Below are 21,241 nucleotides of genomic sequence, written 5' to 3' on the forward strand. Positions count from 1 at the left end.
AAAGATATGTTCTCACAAAAACTCATGCACAAATTTCATGCCCCAGTGCTCTTCATAATATCCCCATAGTGGGAATAATATAAATGCTCATCAACTGAGGGTTGTGCACCCACATTAAGACTGTTACTTAATCACCAAAGGAATAAAGTACTGATGTGCACTACAACCCAGATGAACTATGAAAAACATTATGCTACACAAAAGGTCACATATGAGTCCATTTATATGAAATGCCAGAACAGGCACAGAGACAGAAAGCAGATTACTGGTCGCCAGGAGGGGAGGGCAGAAGGGAATGGAGAGTGATTGCTGATGGGTTCAGGATTTCTTTCTGGAGTCATCAAAAATTTTATAATTAGCTAGTGGTTATAGCCACACAACTCTATGAATATACTAAAAACCATGCAGATGTATACTTTTAAAGGGTAAACCTTACAGTATATGAGTTATATCTCAATAAAGCTACTATTGGAAAATGAACACAAGAAGGATACTCTATCTGCTCCAGATTTTTAATCAGGGGATTAATCTTTGAAGTTACAATACAACTCTGCAGCCTAGAACTTATTTATCTTCCATATTAATCAATTACACAATTACAGCAATATTGGAACATTAAAAGCCTCTTCTAAATTAACCCCTTCATCACCTTATAGATAAGAAAACTTAGCTCCAAGAAGGATAAATGACTTGAACAAGATTGTATAGCTAATAGTGGGACCATGAAGACTTTACTCTGTCAAATCACAAATCTTTTTTCTAAGTTGAATTGACATCTTTCTTCCTGAAATTCCCAGGGCTTTTTTTTTTTTTTTATTTAAAGGACAAAAATACCTTAAAAGGAAGAAGTAAGATCAATTTATCTTTCATATTAAATCCAATGACTATTACTAGATTATAAGAAATATTTTTAAAAGGCTAAGGAAATAATGCATCTTTCTGCTTCTTACAATGAGAAAAGACAACTATTAGTATTTAAAGGTTTTACTCCTTAACAATAATTTAACATAAGAATTCATAGTAATAGGGAGAGCAACAAAGACCACTCCTTCCCCCAGGAAATAGAAATAGATACTTAGCTAAGACACTAGATATATCTGGAAATTTTCTTCATCTGATCCTTCAGAGAGAAATCAAATGTAATCCACAGGAGAATACCTTTCAGAATATCATATTCTCAAGTTCCCCTTTGAGACCTAATTTTTTGTGCTCTTTCTATAGCCGATGGCAGAAATAGGTGTAATAGGTAACTTTTGATGCAGTTATTCACTTGGGAGATTTTCTATGAAAGTGAAATTTTCTTTGAAGTTCGTATTTGTTCTTTTCACCAAGCAGGACCTTTTAAATGGAAGAGTTTTTCATTTGTTTCCACATGTAAAACAAAAACAAAATCAAAACATATTAAGTTTCACTGATGGTATTTTTTGTTTAAAAAAAAAAAAGGATTAGTCATTGCTGACCTTCAAAAGCTCATTGTACAAAACACCACCCTACAACTTACAGCCAGGGGTAACTCTGTGATTGTGTGGTGTACTACTTCCCTGACAGTGTCTACATGGACCTGAGGACGGCATAATTGAAAGGGAGTGTGGGGAGCTGAGGGGGTGGGATGGGTGGGGAAGGATCGCCATAATGACAAATACTGCTACATGCTCACTTAGGAAATTCTGGGCTAATTCAAAAAATATTTAATGAGAACTAATTATGTGTCAGACTCCAGACCAAATGCTAGAATGAGAGAGGGTTATGCCAGGATATTTTAGTGCCTCCAACAGGCCAGTGTTTACTCTATCAGCCATACTTGCTAGTTTGCCTGGACAGCTCTGTCTGGAACGGCTGTTCCAGTATCGATAGCACTGCCTTTCACTCCTGCCTTCCTACCTATGACTCTTTAAGTTGGGGAGTGTGAATCTAGTGTAGAGAGTCTTCTCAGCTTATATGACTAATGAAACACCTGTATCTACATGCCTACAGCCATCTCTTAGACTAGAAGTCCATGGAAAGCAATTCAAGAAATGCTGATCTGCTTCATTCTCTTCATTTGATAGCTGAGGAGAGTTGGGCCAAGAGAATTAAAGAGACTCAGCAGGAGAATGGCAGGATGGAATAAAGCCTAGGCCTCCTGGCCCCTTTCTCTGGCATACTTTCCCATACATCACTGATTGCCATGTCAGAACACTCTAAACATGAAGTTTAAAAATCCTATTATTATATAACAAATATTATATATTTTCTCCTAATACAAAACAAATCACTCAATTTTACATGTTAATTTCAACTTAAATGGAGTTCAAGTTTTTTCTTTTTTAAATCATAAATGTAAAACCAACCATAGTTAGAGTCAGTGAGAGAACAGTACTGTATAGTCAACTCTTCGAGCTTGTCAGCCAAGTTTACTTATTTTCTATTCTCTACTTTCCCTCCACTTACTCTGATAAATACGAGGTGACCGATTTCTTCATATCTTCAAAGACTCACTGGCCTCACAGGGGTGGATAAGGCAGGTAGAGAGGAGCTAATTTTATCAACTACCGGATTTTCCAGTACAAAGCATTCTGTATAATATTTTACTCCCCTTTATGGTTTAAAGTGTCCTTTAAGTAAAGATACTACTTTCCTGGGTCACTTGGTACCTATGAAAACTCTAAAGAGTTTTAAAATACAATATAATCCCTTTATTCTTTCTGAGTTTCTACGTGCTAACAAAAGCTATTTTCTGAATCTGGTTGCACCAAGAGATAGGACCTTAAAAGAAAATCATGCAAAGAACTCTATTTTTAAAAATCAGTTATTCACATTTTGGGTCACACATGGCCACTGCTATTTCTAGCTGACTGTATTGTAGGTAACTTAGTTCTTTTAAAGAAGAGGAAGTGAATGATTATATAAACTTAAAAAAAACCCTATTTCTTATTAGCTAAGAAGTATAAGGAGCCTTTTTTGGGGAGGAGAACTAAGTAGGAAATACTAGTAAAATACGGGTTTTAAACTTAGGAAACTAATTTCTGTACAGTATATCTTTTTTGCTTATTACCAAGAAAAAGGAGTCCATATTAATCTTAGACAAGATAACCAATCAAGCAGATGAAAAGAAAATCACAAGGTGATTAAGGCAGACCATTTCTAGAGAGAATCTATTCTGGGATTTGTAGATGGAGATATGAGCTATATGTGGCAGAACATTCTTCTCATAATCAGATTGGAAGCTGTGATTACGGTGCAGAGCTTTGACTTTTAGAACAGAGCACTCTCTTCTGTGATTAAAAATAAAAGGACTGCCTGTGATAATTGACCATTTGAAGCAATAAACTTATTCACATCTAACTATTCAGAACCACCTGTTTAAAAAAAAAAGAATACAGATATTGATCACATCAAACGTTTTCATTGAGAAGTTGACACAGACACCCATACAGTTTATCATGGATGGTCTCAGAAGCTTTCCTGTGTATGAGAAACAGAACTACAGGCCTTTTTGTACAAGTTCCTGTATATCTTGTCCATGCTGTTCTCAAAGATGGGTCGGTGGGATTTCCCTTTATAAGAGGCTGCCCTGTTAGACCAGTATTCACCATCATCCAAATGGAGAGTGCCACGTGGCCGCTGAAGTGAGCTATAAAAAAGGATATAAAATATTAAAACTGGTGAAACTCAATGAGAGGTAGTATTATATAATTCAAATATTTACTGAGTACTTTATGAGGGTGTGATACTCTGGGCTGCAAGAAATGAAAGACAATGAGGTCTGTGCCTTCAAAGAGTGACCCTACTTGTATGAAACTATTACAAAACACTAAAGTGAAAATTGTGCCTGAGAGAGTTACGAAGAATGCCGAGAAGGGAGATGCGTGAGATGTGGTGAAAGCAGGGTGCAGACGCTGTGGGAAGGCCAGTCTTGAGAGCTTCCGGCTTCCCCAGTTAGGCAGACCTGAAACCAGGTAACAGCTCTTATAAGCTATGGACCCTGGGGCAATTTATTTAGTCATCCCAAGTCTCAGCTTCCTTTACTGTATTTTCTTCAGTGTTGTTTAAAAATCAAAGACAAGGGGCACCTGGGTGGCTCAATCGGTTAAGCAGCGGCCTTTGGCTCAGGTCATGATCCCAGGGTCCTGGGATAGAGCCCTGCATCGGGCTGTCCACTCAGCGGGAAGACTACTTCTCCCTCTCCCACTCCCCCTGCTTGTGTTTCCTCTCTTGCTATCTCTCTCTCTGTCAAATAAATAAATAAAATCTTTTAAAAAAATCAAAGATAATATGTGTAAAATGTATAGTGTAGTGCTTACTCTGCACATAGACATTATTAACCACAAGGCACTAAACAACTAGGTACTCCATATTTACCTAAAAATCTGAGGACACTCTGAAGTTGGTAGCTGTGGAAACTGAAGCTCAGTCAAGGAACTTGCCTATGGCCACCCAACTAGTGACTGGCAGAACAGAAAGAGATACCACATCTGTGGTCTTAAGGCCCCTTCCACTATGGCACACTGCTATTGTCCTCAAGGAGGAGCAGGAAATTAGCCTGAATATGAACAACTTCTAGAAAATGGAAAACAAGGCCAAAAAGTGTATTTGAAGTGATAGGGATCCAGTTTTGAGGGTCTTGAAGAAAAAAGAGAGAATAGATAGGAAGCTATGAAATAGACCAGGACTAAGTTAATTATAATGGTAATAAGAAAAGGCAACTCCTTTTGAAAGTTTGATAGTACTTTTAAAAACATACCAAAGTTACAAGTTTACTATCATAAATATTAAGTTCTGGGCTTAACATATTTGCCAGAAACAAAATGTTGACTTTTTCAAGGACTGAGGTTTTTTTTAAATAAATAATTGACTTCAAGAAATTAATTACTTGTTATAGATAAGACTCTCAGGCATGATAGAGATTATGAAGTTTGTACCCTATAAAACTGTATGTTCTGTTTATTAAATGCCACATATATTTTATTCATGCATTTGGAATCTCACTTCCAACAAACAATTTCTTCCTTTACTTCTCAGTCCAATGATGTTACCTCTATTGTCAATTGTGAAACAGGAACTCTCAGGGCTGTGTATCTATAAGAAGACTTTGCTATTTGACCTGAAGTCAATCTAACACCTGAACACAATAAAAGACACCATGAAAAAAGGCATGGAGTAGTTTGGGTTATCATTCTTGGAGCCTGACATGGTGGTCCATGAGGACGTAAAGTCATGAGAACATTTAGACACTCATTTTGGAAGAGTTCGGCATGACCCAATAAGGTTGGATAAGCAGTTTCAAGCCAGTAATCCCACTCCCGGGTAACGAAGTAAAATTCTCGCACTTGTGTACCAGGAGACATGTACAGACATGTTCATAATAACACTCTGTAAAAAAGCTAAGGACTGGAAGCTACCTAAATATCCATCTACATTAGATCAGATATGGATAAAATGGTATGTGCCTATAATGATATAATATGCAGCAGGGAAAATTAATGATCTATAGCCACATGCATCAATGTAGGTGAAACTGAAAAACAAGGAAAATTAAACAACTTATTGCTGAAGGATAGATTCATGTGTGGTATAACCACAAAGAAAAAACAATGGAAAAGCTGTAACAATAGCTATCTCTATGGAAAGAGATGAAATTGGCTAGGAGCATAAGGAGGCTTTAGAGGTATGGCTAATGTTCTATGAAGCTGAATGGTGAGTAAAGGGGTATTCATTTATCATATTATCACTATTATTATTACTTAGGATGCACAAACCTTAAATATATTCCCCTTTTACAAGTAATATATGTGATATGTTTTTAAAAATTCACTTCTGTGAACCATGACAATAGGTCTCTCTACCCCTGTAGGCCTTGCTAAAATGAAATTTTACCTCATATTTTTTAGTTAGATTTACTAGATCCTATCATACTTTCTTCACACTTGGGTGCTGCCTCTTTCACACTGGAAAATTTTGAAAATGATAGAGTCTCTGGGATAACAAAGGTGTTTTAAAACATGACTATCATTACTTCTATCTTGTCCATTCAGTTAAGGAGGGATAACTAAGACAATTTCTAATAATGTCAGTATAATATTTAAAATTATTCAAAGGGCCTTAGCTAAGTCTTAGTGTTCTTGCTTTGATATAGTTACATTTCTTTCATTAGCTTTGCTGAAGAAATAGTCTAGCCACTGAATATAATTTCTGATTTCATAGATATTTTTTCACCAAGCTTCACTCCTATTGTCATTTTTTTTTTTTTTTTTTTTGCCGTATGAATCAAATGATAGGGGAATCATACACCCACAAATGTATTAACAGAAACATTTCTACATCTTTTTTGCCTCTGCAACCATATCTACCAGCCCAGGCATTTGCCTGTGTTCCCTCATACTACTTTAGGAATCCCACAGTGTTGTGTTTTGCTTGGTTGGTTGTTTTTATTTGTTGTATTGTTTTGCAATAAGTCATGAACTAATTAAAATTTCACAAAACACAGGTTTGTCCTTATCTCTTTTTCCACAATCATTGACTTTACTACATGCTGATGGCCAGCTAACAATGTTCTTTTTTGAATTCTACATTTTGTTTAGTTGCCAGGCTAGTTCTACTATGATAAACTACTGAACAGAAGTCTGAATTTCTAACATACACCTCTATCCCACACTCAGAGAGGTAAAGTAGCAGCATAGCCGCTAACCTTAAACAACATTGTGTAGATTTTTTCTGAGATTGTAAACCAAATTACCACCTCTATCATCAATTACTATAATTAATGTTACCTGGCATAGATTTGTTACTGCTTTGGTTCCATTAGACAATACATTTTTTTTTTTTTTCATGTCTCAAAGCTGCCGTAAAGTATCACCTCCGTGGCTTGCAATGAATAAATAAAATTCAGAAAGCTTTTTAGAAGCAAATGTAAACCTGATAAGGTTCTGTAAAGAAGAGCTAAAGTGGCCAAAATATACATCCTGATGCTTTTAGAGCTTGTAAAATTTGGCAGTGAGTTTATTGCTATTTAAAATTGCAAAGTTCTTCAATTTAATAAAGAATATTGTAATTCTCTGGAGAGAATTTAGGAATTAGTTTGGCCTGGAAGTCTGAATTTCAAAACAGAGATGTGAACACAGAACAGGTCCTAATATGGTCCACAGATAGATGCAGTACCATAATCCTAAAAAAGATATTTACTTCCAGACATGAAAGCATTAAATCTCTAATGAACTGTGAACATATTGAGTCAATTCTGATTTTCATTACTGAATATATTAGTAAGTTTAATATGTGTAAGTGACTCTAAAAAGCTTTATTATAGTAATAGGCTTTTAAAAATTATAGTCCTCTATTTTACCAAGAGTATCTTCAGCATTCATTAATTCAAAGCCTTTTAGTGAATTCCTACTATATTCTACAAAATACTGCATCAGTACTACATACTATCAAACGGTTACTTTCAAAATGGGGATAGTATTTTATTAATGTGGTACATTTTGTTTTAATTTACTCTTGCTACTTAAGTAGGGAGCCCTGTATTTAATTATGATAATGCTATTAAGAGAAAAAGAGAAAAAAGAACAGACCAGGATAATATCCAAGAACTGCACAGCTTCAATTCCTAGGTGTTGATAAGGCCTAGCATATATGCAAAGAAGAGAAAGGTCTTTGGAAAGTTTAGCATGAACTAGGAGACAAAGGACATTACTAATTTTTTGCTTCAAAAAGAATGAACTCACTTGAAACCCTGATGTTAATTACATCAGGGTTTCCTATGCCAAATCAAGGCCAAGCATATACTACTCTATACATAGTCTTCAGACAAAATATCTCAAAATACCTCAATACTCATTGAAAAGAAGGTCAGAAGGGAAGATGGATATGCTATCCCCAAACTATTAATTGAAAGAAATAATTAAAAGGCCATGAGGATTATAAAATTGGCTACTGGCCATTTGTACTAAAAAAAAAAAAAATCAGAGCTGAAAGTGACTTCAAAGATGACATTCTATATTTCAAAATTGTGATTTAAGAGTCAATATGATTAAAGATGTTTATATAATAAAAGAATAAGATCTTTCCCATAATACCCAACAAAGGTTCCTATCAAGCAAAACTTTGATTCACAAAATATGGAATATTTTTAAGGATGTGATGTATGTTTAGAGGCATTGGAATGGATGGACATATAGGTGGGTGGATGTATGGATGGATGAATGGATGAAAAGTAGGAATGGAAGTACTCAAAAGTCTTGGGGTTTAGAATATGTAACAGGAAGAGGATATATTACAGTTTATTAAAATCTGAAAAGTATTTTGTATTTTTAAAGATACCAAATACCAGGGTAATGCTGATGTCACTGGTCTAGGAACTATCATTAGAAAGCACTGAATTAGACACTTTTCTATTTTCTTTTCTTTTTTCTTTTTTAAGATTTTATTTATTTATTTGACAGAGGGATAGAGAGAGAGCACAAGTAGGCAGAGCACCAGGCAGAGGGAGAGGGAGAAGCAGGCTCTTCGCTGAGCAGGGAGCCCGACATGGGGCTCCATCCCAGGACTCTGGGATCATGGCCTGAGCCGAAGGCAGCCACTTAACTGACTGAGCCACCCAGGTCCCCTGAGACTTTGTTTTCTATAGGAACAAAAAAGTTTAGGGGAAAAATTGCATCTTGCCATTTATCTTCTTTTATCATTAGCAGAAACTATATAGTAAACTGTAAAAGAAGTACATTCAGAGAAATTTACTGAACACTGGTTACTTATAGGTCTTTTTCCCCCCTCTTCTATGACTAAGAATGTGTAGAAATGAGCCACTGACAACAAAGTCTAAGAGCTTTCAATGTTTTTAATTCCTTTCTTGATTCCTTATCTAGACATGTTATTAAATACCACAATCAAAATATAAGTTTACTTAAATGATGGAATTTTAGCAATGTAACTGATCATTATTAATAAAGAACATAGTTTTAATAATGGAACAATTTTTTGAAATTGAACTATTACATGTCAAAGACTTTGATGGACTGTCAAAAACAAAGATAAGTAACATATCTGTGCCTTCAAGAAGAGCTCACATTTAACAGAAGACAAGACAGACACATGATAGAATAGTTACTGTGAGAAAAATGTTGCCAATTCAAATGAAATACATGAGAGGAAGTGGCAGGATAAGGGAGAAAATGCCTAACAGTCTATTGAGGTCATGAAAGGATCTCACAAGAGGGAAAAACCTGACCTTAGTCCTAGAGAATAAGTAGGTGTTCATTTCATAAACAAGAAGACAGAAGTTATTCCGGGCACTGTATTGTAAGAGAATCAAGGCATGAGACAGTTTGGAGATTCATAAAATACCAGGTACATCTGAAGAGGTAAGAATAAAGTAAGATTTAACTGTTAGAAGTCAAATAATTTTATCTTGGAGTGAATAATGAGCCTACAATGGGAGGACACAGAAGGGATTTCTACTGAGTGGGTGACTGAATCAAGATTACTCCAAAATCTCCTCAGTCTCAAGCATTATTTTTAGCAATATGTATATAGGGGGCAAGAGATCTTTATTTAAACACAAAAAAATAGTATTTTAAACTGATATTTTAAGTCCTCCATCCAGTTTCATGAATTCAGGGTAAACCCATAAAGACCATCTCATTTATTTTTATTATTCTGACTTCCCTCCCATACTTGGAGTAAAGAGAACTACCCATAAAACTGGTTTAATGAAGAGCACAGCTGTGATACTTCAGGAGGGTTTTCCTGTTTTGTCCTGGTTACATAAAATAATAAATGCATTTTTTATTCCTAATGGCAGTTATCACTAGAGCTCAGACAACTACAGTTCAAGCATATCATCATGAACGACTGCTTATTATGCCTCTTGAATCTAACTCGGGATTGCTGTAATAGTCTCTTCCATGTCATCATCCAGCCCGCAGTCCACCTAACATTAGTTCAGACCATAACTGCCTAGTTGTTCATGAGAATGTCATAAAATCACAATTCTTACCGAAAGTTGTATTTAATGTATTACTTTCTCATCATCTATTTAAAGAATTAAATCAGTCTGCCAAGATTTGGTAGTCCTAAAACCATTCTGGTTGCTCAGTAGTATTTTTTAAGCAGGCAACAAGTTGGAACATTGGACATGTCCTGGCATCAATATTAAGTCTAATTACCAAGGTCATATTTTTGTTTTAAAAAATGAATACAACATTGCCCTGTCTTAATCATCAGAGAGTTTTCTAGACTCCTAAGCTACAATCTTGACACTTTGAAAAATCACAAAAATATGCAGCACCCCCAATATTTCTGAATATCAATATACCTTTTAGACAAAATTTAAACTTTTTTTTTTAAAGATTGTATTTATTTATTTGACAGACAGTGATCACAAGTAGGCAGAGAGGCAGGCAGAGAGAAAGGAGGAAACAGGCTCCCTGCTGAGCAGAAAGCCTGATGTGGGGTTTAATCCCAGGACCCTGGGATCATGACCTGAGCTGAAGGCAGAGGCTTTAACCCACTGAGCCACACAGGTGCCCCTAGACAAAATTTATTTAAAAAGAAAAGTTCAACCTTAAGTATTTAATGAAAAAGGATTTTAAGATACTTGAGTTAATACCACAAGATCCAGTGAATTCAAAATAGAATCAAATAACATTTATCTCACTTAAAAATGAAGGTTTATTCTTAGTTATTTAAGAGATTTTAAGTCCGTATAATATTTAGATTTTTTCTTCTATTTGTTAAATATTAAAGGCAGCCTTTTGGCTGTTATTATATCTTAGTAGATTCATCTGATTAATCAAATAGTGACCAATAGGGAAGAGATGAAAACTAGAGTCAAGCCTGTGTTATTCAAAAATACTCAGCTGCTGGGTATGGAAGGGGAGGGGGGTGGGGGATAGGTGAAATAGGTGATGGGAATGATGGAATGCACTTGTGATGAGCACCAGCTGAAGCACAGAATTACTGAATCACTATATTGTACACCTGAAACTAAGATAACACTGTATATTAACTATACTGGAATCTATAAAGATAAAAAAAATAAATAGTCAAAATTTAAATTACTCAGTTACAAATAATTTCACAATTAAAACATTATATCGAACATATTTCTACTCTTAATAACCTGAAAAATATGCATAAGTAAATAGAAAACAGTTTATATCACTAGCTAGTTCCATAAAAGAATATGATTAAAAATTTCAGACAATAGTCATAACAGGCCAATTCACATTTTAATGATGAACTTAAAATTATTTTTATCCTTACTTCTCTCTTTTTGTGACCAACTCCCATCTATATGAAGGATCACTCATGCCTGGTCTTTAATTAGGAACAAGGTTCAAGTAAGACAGTTATGCCAGAAGTACACGACAATATGGAGAAATTTAAACACCCTGAAAACTGAAGAAATCTGAACTATACAGAGCGGGTACTAAAAAGCACACTAGGACCCAGGGCACTGGCAAGGCTACCACCATGAAGGTCTAAAATTTCCTTAAATATAGGTAGCACATAAGAGAGAGGGAGGTCAGCACAGGTAGAAAGTTCTTCCCAAACTCCGGCTCCAAACCCCAAAGCACTTTAAGTAAGATTACTTAACAACTCCTTGATAAAAGAGATTTCTTCCAAATGAATTTTATACTCAAAGATGTCAGAAGACCTAGGACAGCTAGCATGCACAGGCTGCCGTGTACAGTAACAGGTACTCCAATTTCCCATTCTGCTCCTCCTACAGAAAGCACGGCCTCTCTGCTCTGCTCCATGGATGATAGCCACAGTGCACATGTAGATCACAAGATCAAGCATGGAGTCCTAGGCATAATTTTGAAGCAAGACATGAAAGAAATAATTTTTATCTCTTTATCGATATTCTCTATTTGAAGAGTCACTCCCATTATATATGCCTTTAATTCATTAAACAGGATCGCCTTTAGTTCTTTGAACACAGTTGCTAAATCCAATATCCAGGCCTTCTCAAAGACAGTTTATAGTAATTCATTCTTCTTGTGTGTTTCACAATTTTTTATTGAAAACGATACTTTAGATAAAAACTGCAACAACTCTGGATTTTGACCTTACCAGGGTTTTGTTTTTGATTATTCATTTAGTATCCTGCCTGGACTAATGCCTGAAGTCTGTTTCCCTTGCCCTGTATAGTTTCTGATGTCTCTTGTTCCTTTTCTTTTTTTAAAAAAATGATTCTTTCTACTTTGAAGCTTGTACTCTTAGGGGCTGCCCCTGCGTTAACATAGGTTGGTGACTAGCTAATTGGTCAGAAAGGCTTGTTCCATCTTTTGCCAATGGATCTATCTATGTGTGACTTGGAATATAGATTCAAAGTGTATCTGTTTTGCAAGCCTTCCCTGGATATTACTTTGTGCCTTCACAAGGCCTCACATTCAGCCATGGACTAGCGGCTCCCTAAGGGCCTCTCCAGTTTCTTCTGGACTTATTTACACCCTTAACACACCCACATAATGTTCCAGACTACTAGAGTAAGTACAACTTTATCAAAACCAACGCTGGCTACCTGGTCCCTGGATCTTTATCTGTACCAACAAGTAGTTAGATCTCAGCCTTCTCTTACAGCTTGCCAGTGGGGTCATTGTTGTTTCTATTAATCTCCGTGCACACGGGATTTCCCATGCTCTGCTCCATATAGCCAGTCTCTTCTGGCAGCCACGCTGCAGCTCTCTCAGCAGGACTGCCCCAAGGAGCTGGGAACCAGGAGTTCTGGGCAAAGTGCCACAGATTCCTACTGCCCTTACTGAGGTTCAGTAGATTTTCTTGATAAGTGCTTCTCAATTTGTTATATGCTTTTCAATTTTTAGAGTCTTAAAATTATTGTTTCTGACACTTCTGTCTAGTTGTTGCTTTGGGGAAGAGGATTTGTTGAGCTCCTCACTCAGCCATTCCAGGGGTCCATGCAGACTTCCTCAGGACCTCTGTGTTAATTTGTGTCTGCAGAGGGGTGATATAAGCCAAGACCCCAAATCTCCTCTTGTTGTCTGCTGATGGAAGCTGTAAGGCAAGCCAGTGGGTGATGACTTCGAGTGCACGTTCTCTCATCTTTGAGATGGAAAGTAGAATGAGAGTCATTCCTTGGCAGAATATTTAATATGTCTTAGGGATAAAACTAAAATAATATCCTGATCATTTCAATAGCTTCTGGAGCTAATATAAAATATATTCTTATAAAAGAGGTCTTGAAGTTCTGACCACTCGGTTCAATCAGTCTAAATGTGTATATAAGGGGGCACCCTGGTGGCTCAGTGGGTTAAGCCTCTAACTTTGGCTCAGGTCATGATCCCAGGGTCCTAGGATCGAGTCCCACATTGGGCTCTTGGCTCAGTGAGGAGCCTGCCTCCCCTTCTCTCTCTCTGCCTGCCTCTCTGCCTACTTGTGATCTCTCTCTGTTAAATAAATAAGTAAAAAATCTTTAAAAAAATAAATGTGTATATAAGATAAGTGACAAGGAATATAAAGAATCTCAAAAAAATGTGTAAGCAGAACTTTTTGATACTCTGCTTAACTCTTACCTGAGGGGTACCAAAACAGTCTCAGGTAATCAAAAGCTTAGCCAGTAACACTGCTTGGTGAACTGGAAAAAGAACCAATACTCAGGTTTACAGCAAACTTTAAATACAGACCAGTGCTTTTCAAAATGTGGTCCTTACACTAGCTGCATTAGGAGCATCCATGATATTTCTTAAAATGCAGCTTTCTAGGTCTCACCCCTCTATGTAAAGATTTAGAATCTAAGGGAGTAGAAAGGAGAACTCTATATTTTTAAGAGGCAGCCCAGGTAATTATTATTCATATGAAAAGTATGCAAATCAGACTCTTTCCTTTACCAACCCTATCCATTCTTACCCAAATTAGAAACAATTATATAGATTAAGAATTAAAATTGAGAGGCTAATCCATATAGTAGCAATCTGGAGACTAGAGCTTTAAGTAAATAATAATAATAAAAGGTAAAAAAGTCTTCTTTCTTGAGGTGTGAACTTTCTTGGATCTCCTTTTTCCTGTTTGGATTGCTTCTTCAAACTCACCTGTAATATGCTACTCCCTTGATGGGAGGCCCAGGTTGTCTGTTGGTTGGGAAGCAGTAGCTTTGGGAAAGGAGTTCACATTTATACTCTGTGTAAGGGGCAAGAGAAGTACTAACTTATCAGGGTAAAGATCAGAAACTTCAGTCCAAAACTCAAGTTAGCAATAAGATATATTCCATTATCTGGAACTTTTTTTTTCTTATACTTGTTTTTCAGGAAACTCAGAAGGTGGAAGCCATGTGGTAATCAGTGGTGTAACACCAAAGGATGCAGAGAACCTTCAGTTACTTAAATGCACAATTTACACTCAGCTTTTAATATCACATTCTGTGGCAACTGACACAGAGCTTTTACAAATCTTCATGACATTTTCTAGCATAATCTTGCAAAAATTTTGTTATTACTAACATTTCTGAAATGTTAGGCTAGAAGAACAGTTTTTCTTGTGTTATTAAAAACAAGTTCACTCATGGTCCAAAATTATGGCAACTGTTGTTTGAATGAGAATAAATATACCTGAAAATAAACCCTGGATATGTGGGCTTGCAGGCCAGTCAAATACCCTAAAAATCTTAAGTAAAATGGACAGAATCACCCTTAATTGACTATATTTGTTTTCACTGAAAAGTTGCAGTAATGAAATCATTAAAGTATTTTAATAGGATTTTATATAGTTAAAAATAAAACTTACTAATAAATAATTATCAATTTGAGTCTAAATTTCCCACAAATCCAGGCAGATTAAAAAGGTTATATTTATGCCAACTGTGAGAAAGATCTCAACACACTGCATTAATCCAGCTCATACCTATACTCTGGGTCACTGTCATAGGCAGAGTCTCTGTATAAAAGACCTCTTTTCAGTTCCAGTTCATCTTCTTTCTCTGGATCTCTCTCATCCTGAAAAGTTTAAAGATTTCCATTAATTCATTTTATAATTAAAATGATGCCTCTGTTTCTTTGGGAAATGCTCTCCCTCTCCCCATTATAAGAAATGAATTAAATGCATGGATTTCTTAGGAAAGAAAAAAAGAGTAGGTGAGAATTCATGATTCATGATTCTGCTCAATAAAATATAGTTTTATTATATTTTGTTAATAAGGCTTATCAAAGACTAGATACCTGGTAGATGTTTTCCTGCATCAATAAATGAACAAGAATTGATACTGTGTCAAGATATGTAGTAAGATACATAGTAATATCTTACACATTGTTATGTGACTCCTGAAAGACTGTTCCTACACTCTGAAGAATAAGTACCTGGAAAACTTATGCAAATGTAAGCATTCAAACATGTACCTATTATTCATAAGCCAAAACACAACAATAAGCCAAAGAAGCAAAGAAGCAAAAATGAAGGGCAAGGTAGTTGGTATCAAAATCCATAGCTATAGAATTCTAAAGAAATAGATTGTAAACTATATCATCCACTGCAACTATGTTCTTATGTATGGTAATTACATATAATTTAGTATCAAATATCTTTCACGACAATTAGCCAACATCCTTGTTATCCCTCAGTCAGATAGGAACAGACATAAAGGCAAATGGATAACAAAAGAAGCCAGTAATCACAAATCAATTGCTATAAAGATTAGTATTAATAAGGGAGTCATTTACTTTATGTGAGAAATCAGCTGAATAAAGATAATGAAGAAAAATGTTTCTAAAAAATTTGCTGATGGCATGAAATTGGGAAGAGAGCATTCAATTAAAAAAATGGAAGCAATGGAGTCAATTATCATATGGTTTAATTTACTTGTGGAGCATAAGAAATAACATGGAGGACGACATTAGGAGGAGAGGAGAAGGGAGTTGGGGGAAATCGGAGAGGGAGACAAAGCATGAGAGACTGTGGACTCTGAGAAACAAACTGAGGGTTTGGGAGGGGAGAGGGGTAGGGGGTTTGGTGAGCCTGGTGGTGGGTATTCAGGAGGGCACGCATTGATTGCATGGAGCACTCGGTGTCGTGCATAAACAATGTATCTTGGAACACTGAAAAAATAAAATTTTAAAAAATGGAAGCAATAAAATATAGAGCAAATTTTAAAAAATCACAGAAAATGTGAATATATATCTAGAATTGTTATAGCTTCTAGGTGAATGAACCCTTTATCATTATGAAATAATTCCATTTATTTCTATTAATGCTTTTTTCCCCTTTTTTTGATTTACAGTTACTGTAACTAAATAGCTTTCTTAGTGTTTGGATGGCATAAATTTCCCTTTCTATTTTCCATTTTCCCTTATCATTAGGTTTTAGATCTTATTCTTAAATATCATATAGCTGGATGTTGGTTATTTTTGTACAGTCTGATGAATCAGTGAAGTAGAGCATTAATGTCTGTAATGAGTACAAAAGACACTACAAAATAAAGTGTAAGAAATTTTAAAAAATGTAATATGTTTTCAATCTTCAGAAACAGATTATGCTACAAGAAGGAATGAATGAAAGAGATATAAATAATATTTAATTTTTAATTCTTTCCTTGGAAAAAGCCATTCATTTCTAAATTATATAAGTGGTATTATACATAAGCATAAATCAATATTCCTTGTTTAATTTTGTCAATACAGTTGAAAAAAATAATTTTTGACCAAGAGAAATAAAAAATGTTGACTAAATTTTAAAGTTTATATATAAAAAAATACAGAAGTACTTAAAAAAATCTGAACTTTTAGTATTCATTAAATAAATCCCTATATTGAATTGGGTACTTACTATCCTATGAGATAAAAAAAAAAATGACCAAGATATGGTTCCTGTGGAACCATAGCTGTTTATTCTGAGGAGCTCTATGGGTAATAAGAAGCAAGGGCAGAATTATAAGGAGAACAAAGGAAAAAATAGGGAAGAACATTCTAATTAATAGAGCATTCTAAAATCAGAATGATGTTCTTTAGAGGAAGTAAGATCATAATTACTGAAATTATTCTGGCAGAGTGTTGATACACATCTAGTTCAAGAAGTTCATGGAAGGGAATTCTGCCCCAGGAAACACAAAGGACCAGGTGATCTTCATGGTTATTCCCTTCAAATTTTAAGACTATATTCTGTGACATTTAATATATTTTCAGTACAAATACATATATCTTATAAGAGTCCTGGTACAGTCTTTCTTTTAAAGGTCAAATTATATAAAAGTAAAGAGGTAACAAAAAATCATACTTTATTATAAGGTATTAACTATGAGTAGAGCAAGAATTTGAAGAGATATATCATTCTCATTAGTGCCAGGAAACACATCCCTAGGGCAAGGAGAAATGATTCCAGTCTTATTCCTTGTCAACATTCCCATTTGCCAACATACAAATACAGAAAAAACAGATGACACCAATATTTGCTGAGTTCCTGTAAGGTATCTAGGACTGTGTTAGGTTCTCTTTACTTGTGTATCATTTAAGCCTTTGATAACCTTATGAAAAAGGAGGTAGTAAAATCAAAAAATTAAATAACTTGGCCAAAGTCATACATTATTAAGTGGCAGAACTGAAATTTAAACTTAGATTTAACTTGATTTACATTATACTGCCTCCTAGAATGCAAATGAAATAAAATCTCCATCCCAAGCCATTAGATTACTCTCCTATATGAAAATTAGGCTCAAACTTTCAGCTGTATCTATTTTCAGCCAGTATCTACTTGTTTTTTTATGAGGGTAGTCCTAAATAATATAGCTCAGAAGAAACTTTCTCAAGATTTCCACGAAGAAACATTTTTCTTCCATCAAAAGTCATTAATAAAGTAAACATTATTAAAAGAAGCTGTGGGCTTTCCTTCCCTAAAACTGGCACTAAATTAAATGTTCTTTTAAGATTCCTCTCATCAATGATCACTATGCCTTATACATGTGATTGACATCTTACTTAGACTACCCCTGCTTTCTACTCATGCTTGCAAACTGAAAAATTTAGGGATGAAGGTGGTTAGTCTAAAACATAACTAGAACTAAAAGGCAGCAAGCAATCTCACTAATTATAGAGTATTTAAATAAAATATACACCTGTCATTCTCAAAGAAATGAAGTTCTCATACATAGTTAAAACACCTATAAGGTATATTTTATTACTATAAAATTCAATACATGATTTATAGTGAATTGTGTACAAGGACAAGAATTCAAATAGTTCTAATATGCATTATCACCCTGGACAAATCAGTTAGCCTTAATGGCTTTAATTTCCTAATTCATAACATAGAGAAAACTTAGGTAGAACTGCTTAAAGACAAAGGGATAAGAAGTTGAAGGGCTAACTTTGAATTGATTTGAACTGAATTTATTTATTTATTTGAGAGAGAGTGAGTGTGTGAGCAGGGAGGGAGAGGAGGAGAGAATCTGAAGCAGACTCCATGCTGAGTATGGAGCCTCTATGGGCTCTATCTCATGACAGTGAGATCATGACCTAAACTGAAACCAAGAGTTTGACATGTAACCAACTGAGTCACCCAGGCACCCCAAGGTTTTTCTAATTCTATAACCTGGTTTATAATTGTAATAAAGAATAATAAAGTCTGAAGGGAAGACCAATTAAAGAATACTTAAATGGGAACTTTGACAAATTGCTAGAGGGAGGCTGTGAAAAGGTACATATGATGGTTAATTATGTATGTCAACTTGGTTCAGCCATGCAGCCTAGATGTTGGTGGGACATTATTCTGGACATTTCCATGAGGTTTTTATGGATGAGATTAACATTTACATGAATGGACTTTGACTTTCATAATGTGGGCTGGCCTCATCCAGTCAGTTGAAGGCTTTAAGGGACCAAAGGCTAACCTCCCACAAGGAAGAAGGAATGCTGCCAGTAGACTGCTTTTGGATTTGAACTACAACTCTTCCCTGAGTATCCAGCCTACCTCACCAGATTTTGGTCTCACCAACCTTCCACAATTGCATGAGTCAACTCCTTCAAACTTCCCTCTCTCCATATATGTGTTTATGTATATAAACACACACACATATACATATACACATGTTCTTTTGCTTCTGTTTCCTTGGAGAATCCTGACTCACACAATATGAGAATGAAAAACTCCTACAATATATTAAGTTAGAGACTTCAGTACTTTACTTCCAACAATGGATAGAATAATCAAGGCAGAATATCAACAAGTAAATGGAAGACTTGAACTATACTATGAATCAACTAGATCTAACATCTACAGAACACTCTAGACTAGCAGAATATACATTCTTCTCAAGTATATACAACAAATTCTTCAGCAGAGGGGCTCCTGGGTGGCTCAGTGGGTTAAAGCCTTTGCCTTCGGCTCAGGTCGTGATCCCAGGGCCCTGGGATCGAGCCCCGCCGTCAGGCTCTCTGCTCAGCGGGGAGCCTGCATCTCCCTCTCCCGTGTCTGCCTCTCTGCCTACTTGTGATCTCTGTCTGTCAAATAAACAAATAAAATCTTAAAAAAAAAATTCTTCAGCAGAGACCATACACTAAACCATAAAATGAGTTTCAATAAATTTAAAAGGACTAAAATAATATGAAGTATGTTATCTGGCTACAGTGAAACAAAATCAGCAAATTCTTTATTTTAAATTCTCCTACAAAGATGGGCTTATTTAAAACATTTAAGAAATAAATATTACACAAACTCTTCAGAGGACGATTGGGAGTATTTTCCAAATCACTTTTTATAATTTAAATTTAATTAACCAAAATATAGTACATCATTATTTTCAGATGTAGAGTTCAATAATTCATCAGTTGTGTATAATGCTCAGTGCTCAAATCATTTTTTAAAGACTTATTTATCTATTTGAGAGTGAGAGAGAGTACGAGCAAGCAAATGGCAGGAAGGGCAGCAGTCTTCAAGTAGGCTCCTTGCCAAGTGGGGAACTGGACGCCGGGCTTCACCACATGACCCAAGAAAGCATGACTTGAGCCGAAACCAAGAGTGGGATGGTTAACTGAGCCATCCAGACCCCACTCCCTAATCATTTTTATGAGGCCAGCAAAAACTTAAGGAAGACATTACAAGAAAGGAAACTTATAGACTCATCACTATCACTAACTAAGATGTAAAAATCCTAGGTAAAATATTACCAAATCAAAACCAGTAGTGTGTGTGTGTGTGTGTGTATGTGTGTGTATGTGTGTGTGTATAAATAAATTATGATCAGGAGTTTTTTTTCCAAGCATGCAGGCATGGGTTAAAATTTGAATAATCAAATAAGCAATTTACCACATTAAAACAAAGAGAAAAAGCATTTAATCATCCCAATGTCAAAAAATTCATATATTTATAATGAAAAATTTAAAAAAACTCAACGAAAAAAAAGAATAGAAGGAATGTCTGTAATCTGGCAAAGAACGCCTACAAAAAATGCATAGCACACATCATACTTAATGTTGAATTGTAAAAAGCTTTCCTCTTTGGATGGCAAACCAGAGAGGATACCCTCTTTCACAACATCTATTTGATATTGCTTTGGAAACCCTACACAGTGCAGTAAGGCAAGAAAAAGAAATAAAAGGCTTAAAGACTAAAGAGGGAGAAATAAATCTGTCATTCTTTACAGACTATATTATACATATAAACATGAAAGAAGTACCATATATTAACATTAATATGTGACTGTAAAGTCACTGGATACAAGGTCATTACACAAAAATCTATTACAGTCATTATACCAAAACCAAAAAGAAGATACAACTTCAAAATATACAACTGATAGTAGCATTAAAATATCCAACATCTAAGAATAAGTCTCCTGAAAGAAATGCAACTATGATAACTATGACATAATTGGGAGAAATTAAATCTCTAAATTAATTTTAAAAGACATCATATTCATGGATTGGAAGACTCAATATTGGTAAGATGTCAGTTCTCCCCTAGTTAAAGCACAGATTCAATGTAAGCTCAGTCAAAATCATATCATGCTTTTTAAAACAGACAAGCTGATTTTGTAATGCAGATGGAAATTCAAAGAACAAAGAATAGCCATATCACTTGCAAGCAAGAACAAACCTGAAGAACTGTAGCCATTGATGTCAAGAGTTATTATAAACCTACAGCAAATGAAAAAGTATGAGGTTACTACAAAATGAGAGAAGCCAATGAAACAGAAGAAAATCCAGAAAGATACTCATATATATACAGTCCCAATGGAACAGAAAAGAATCCAGGACTATTTCCACATAAACAGAGAAAGGGAAAAAATGGCCACCTGAAAAAAGATGATGGATCATAAACATAGGGG

At 35.3% G+C, this 21,241-nt stretch overlaps 1 protein-coding gene across 5 annotated transcripts in view; it reads right to left on the minus strand.

Annotated features, from left to right (window-relative positions):
- Window positions 1-498: 498 nt before the first annotated feature.
- SPATA6 (spermatogenesis associated 6) overlaps window positions 499-21,241 on the minus strand; it is a 137,258-nt gene continuing 116,515 nt past the window's right edge. For 4 of the 5 annotated variants that reach the window (XM_059374666.1, XM_059374667.1, XM_059374665.1 and 1 more), the window contains 2 exons: window positions 14,836-14,927; window positions 499-3,613 (listed from right to left, as the gene is read on the minus strand). In XM_059374666.1, the coding sequence (XP_059230649.1) occupies window positions 3,433-3,613; window positions 14,836-14,927 (273 nt within the window). In that variant the 3' untranslated portion in view covers window positions 499-3,432. The remainder of the gene's footprint in view (window positions 3,614-14,835; window positions 14,928-21,241) is intronic. The other variant, XM_059374668.1, reaches the window with a different exon arrangement.

Source organism: Mustela nigripes, chromosome 14 (genome assembly GCF_022355385.1).
Source record: "Mustela nigripes isolate SB6536 chromosome 14, MUSNIG.SB6536, whole genome shotgun sequence".
Classification (NCBI taxonomy): Eukaryota; Metazoa; Chordata; class Mammalia; order Carnivora; family Mustelidae; genus Mustela; species Mustela nigripes.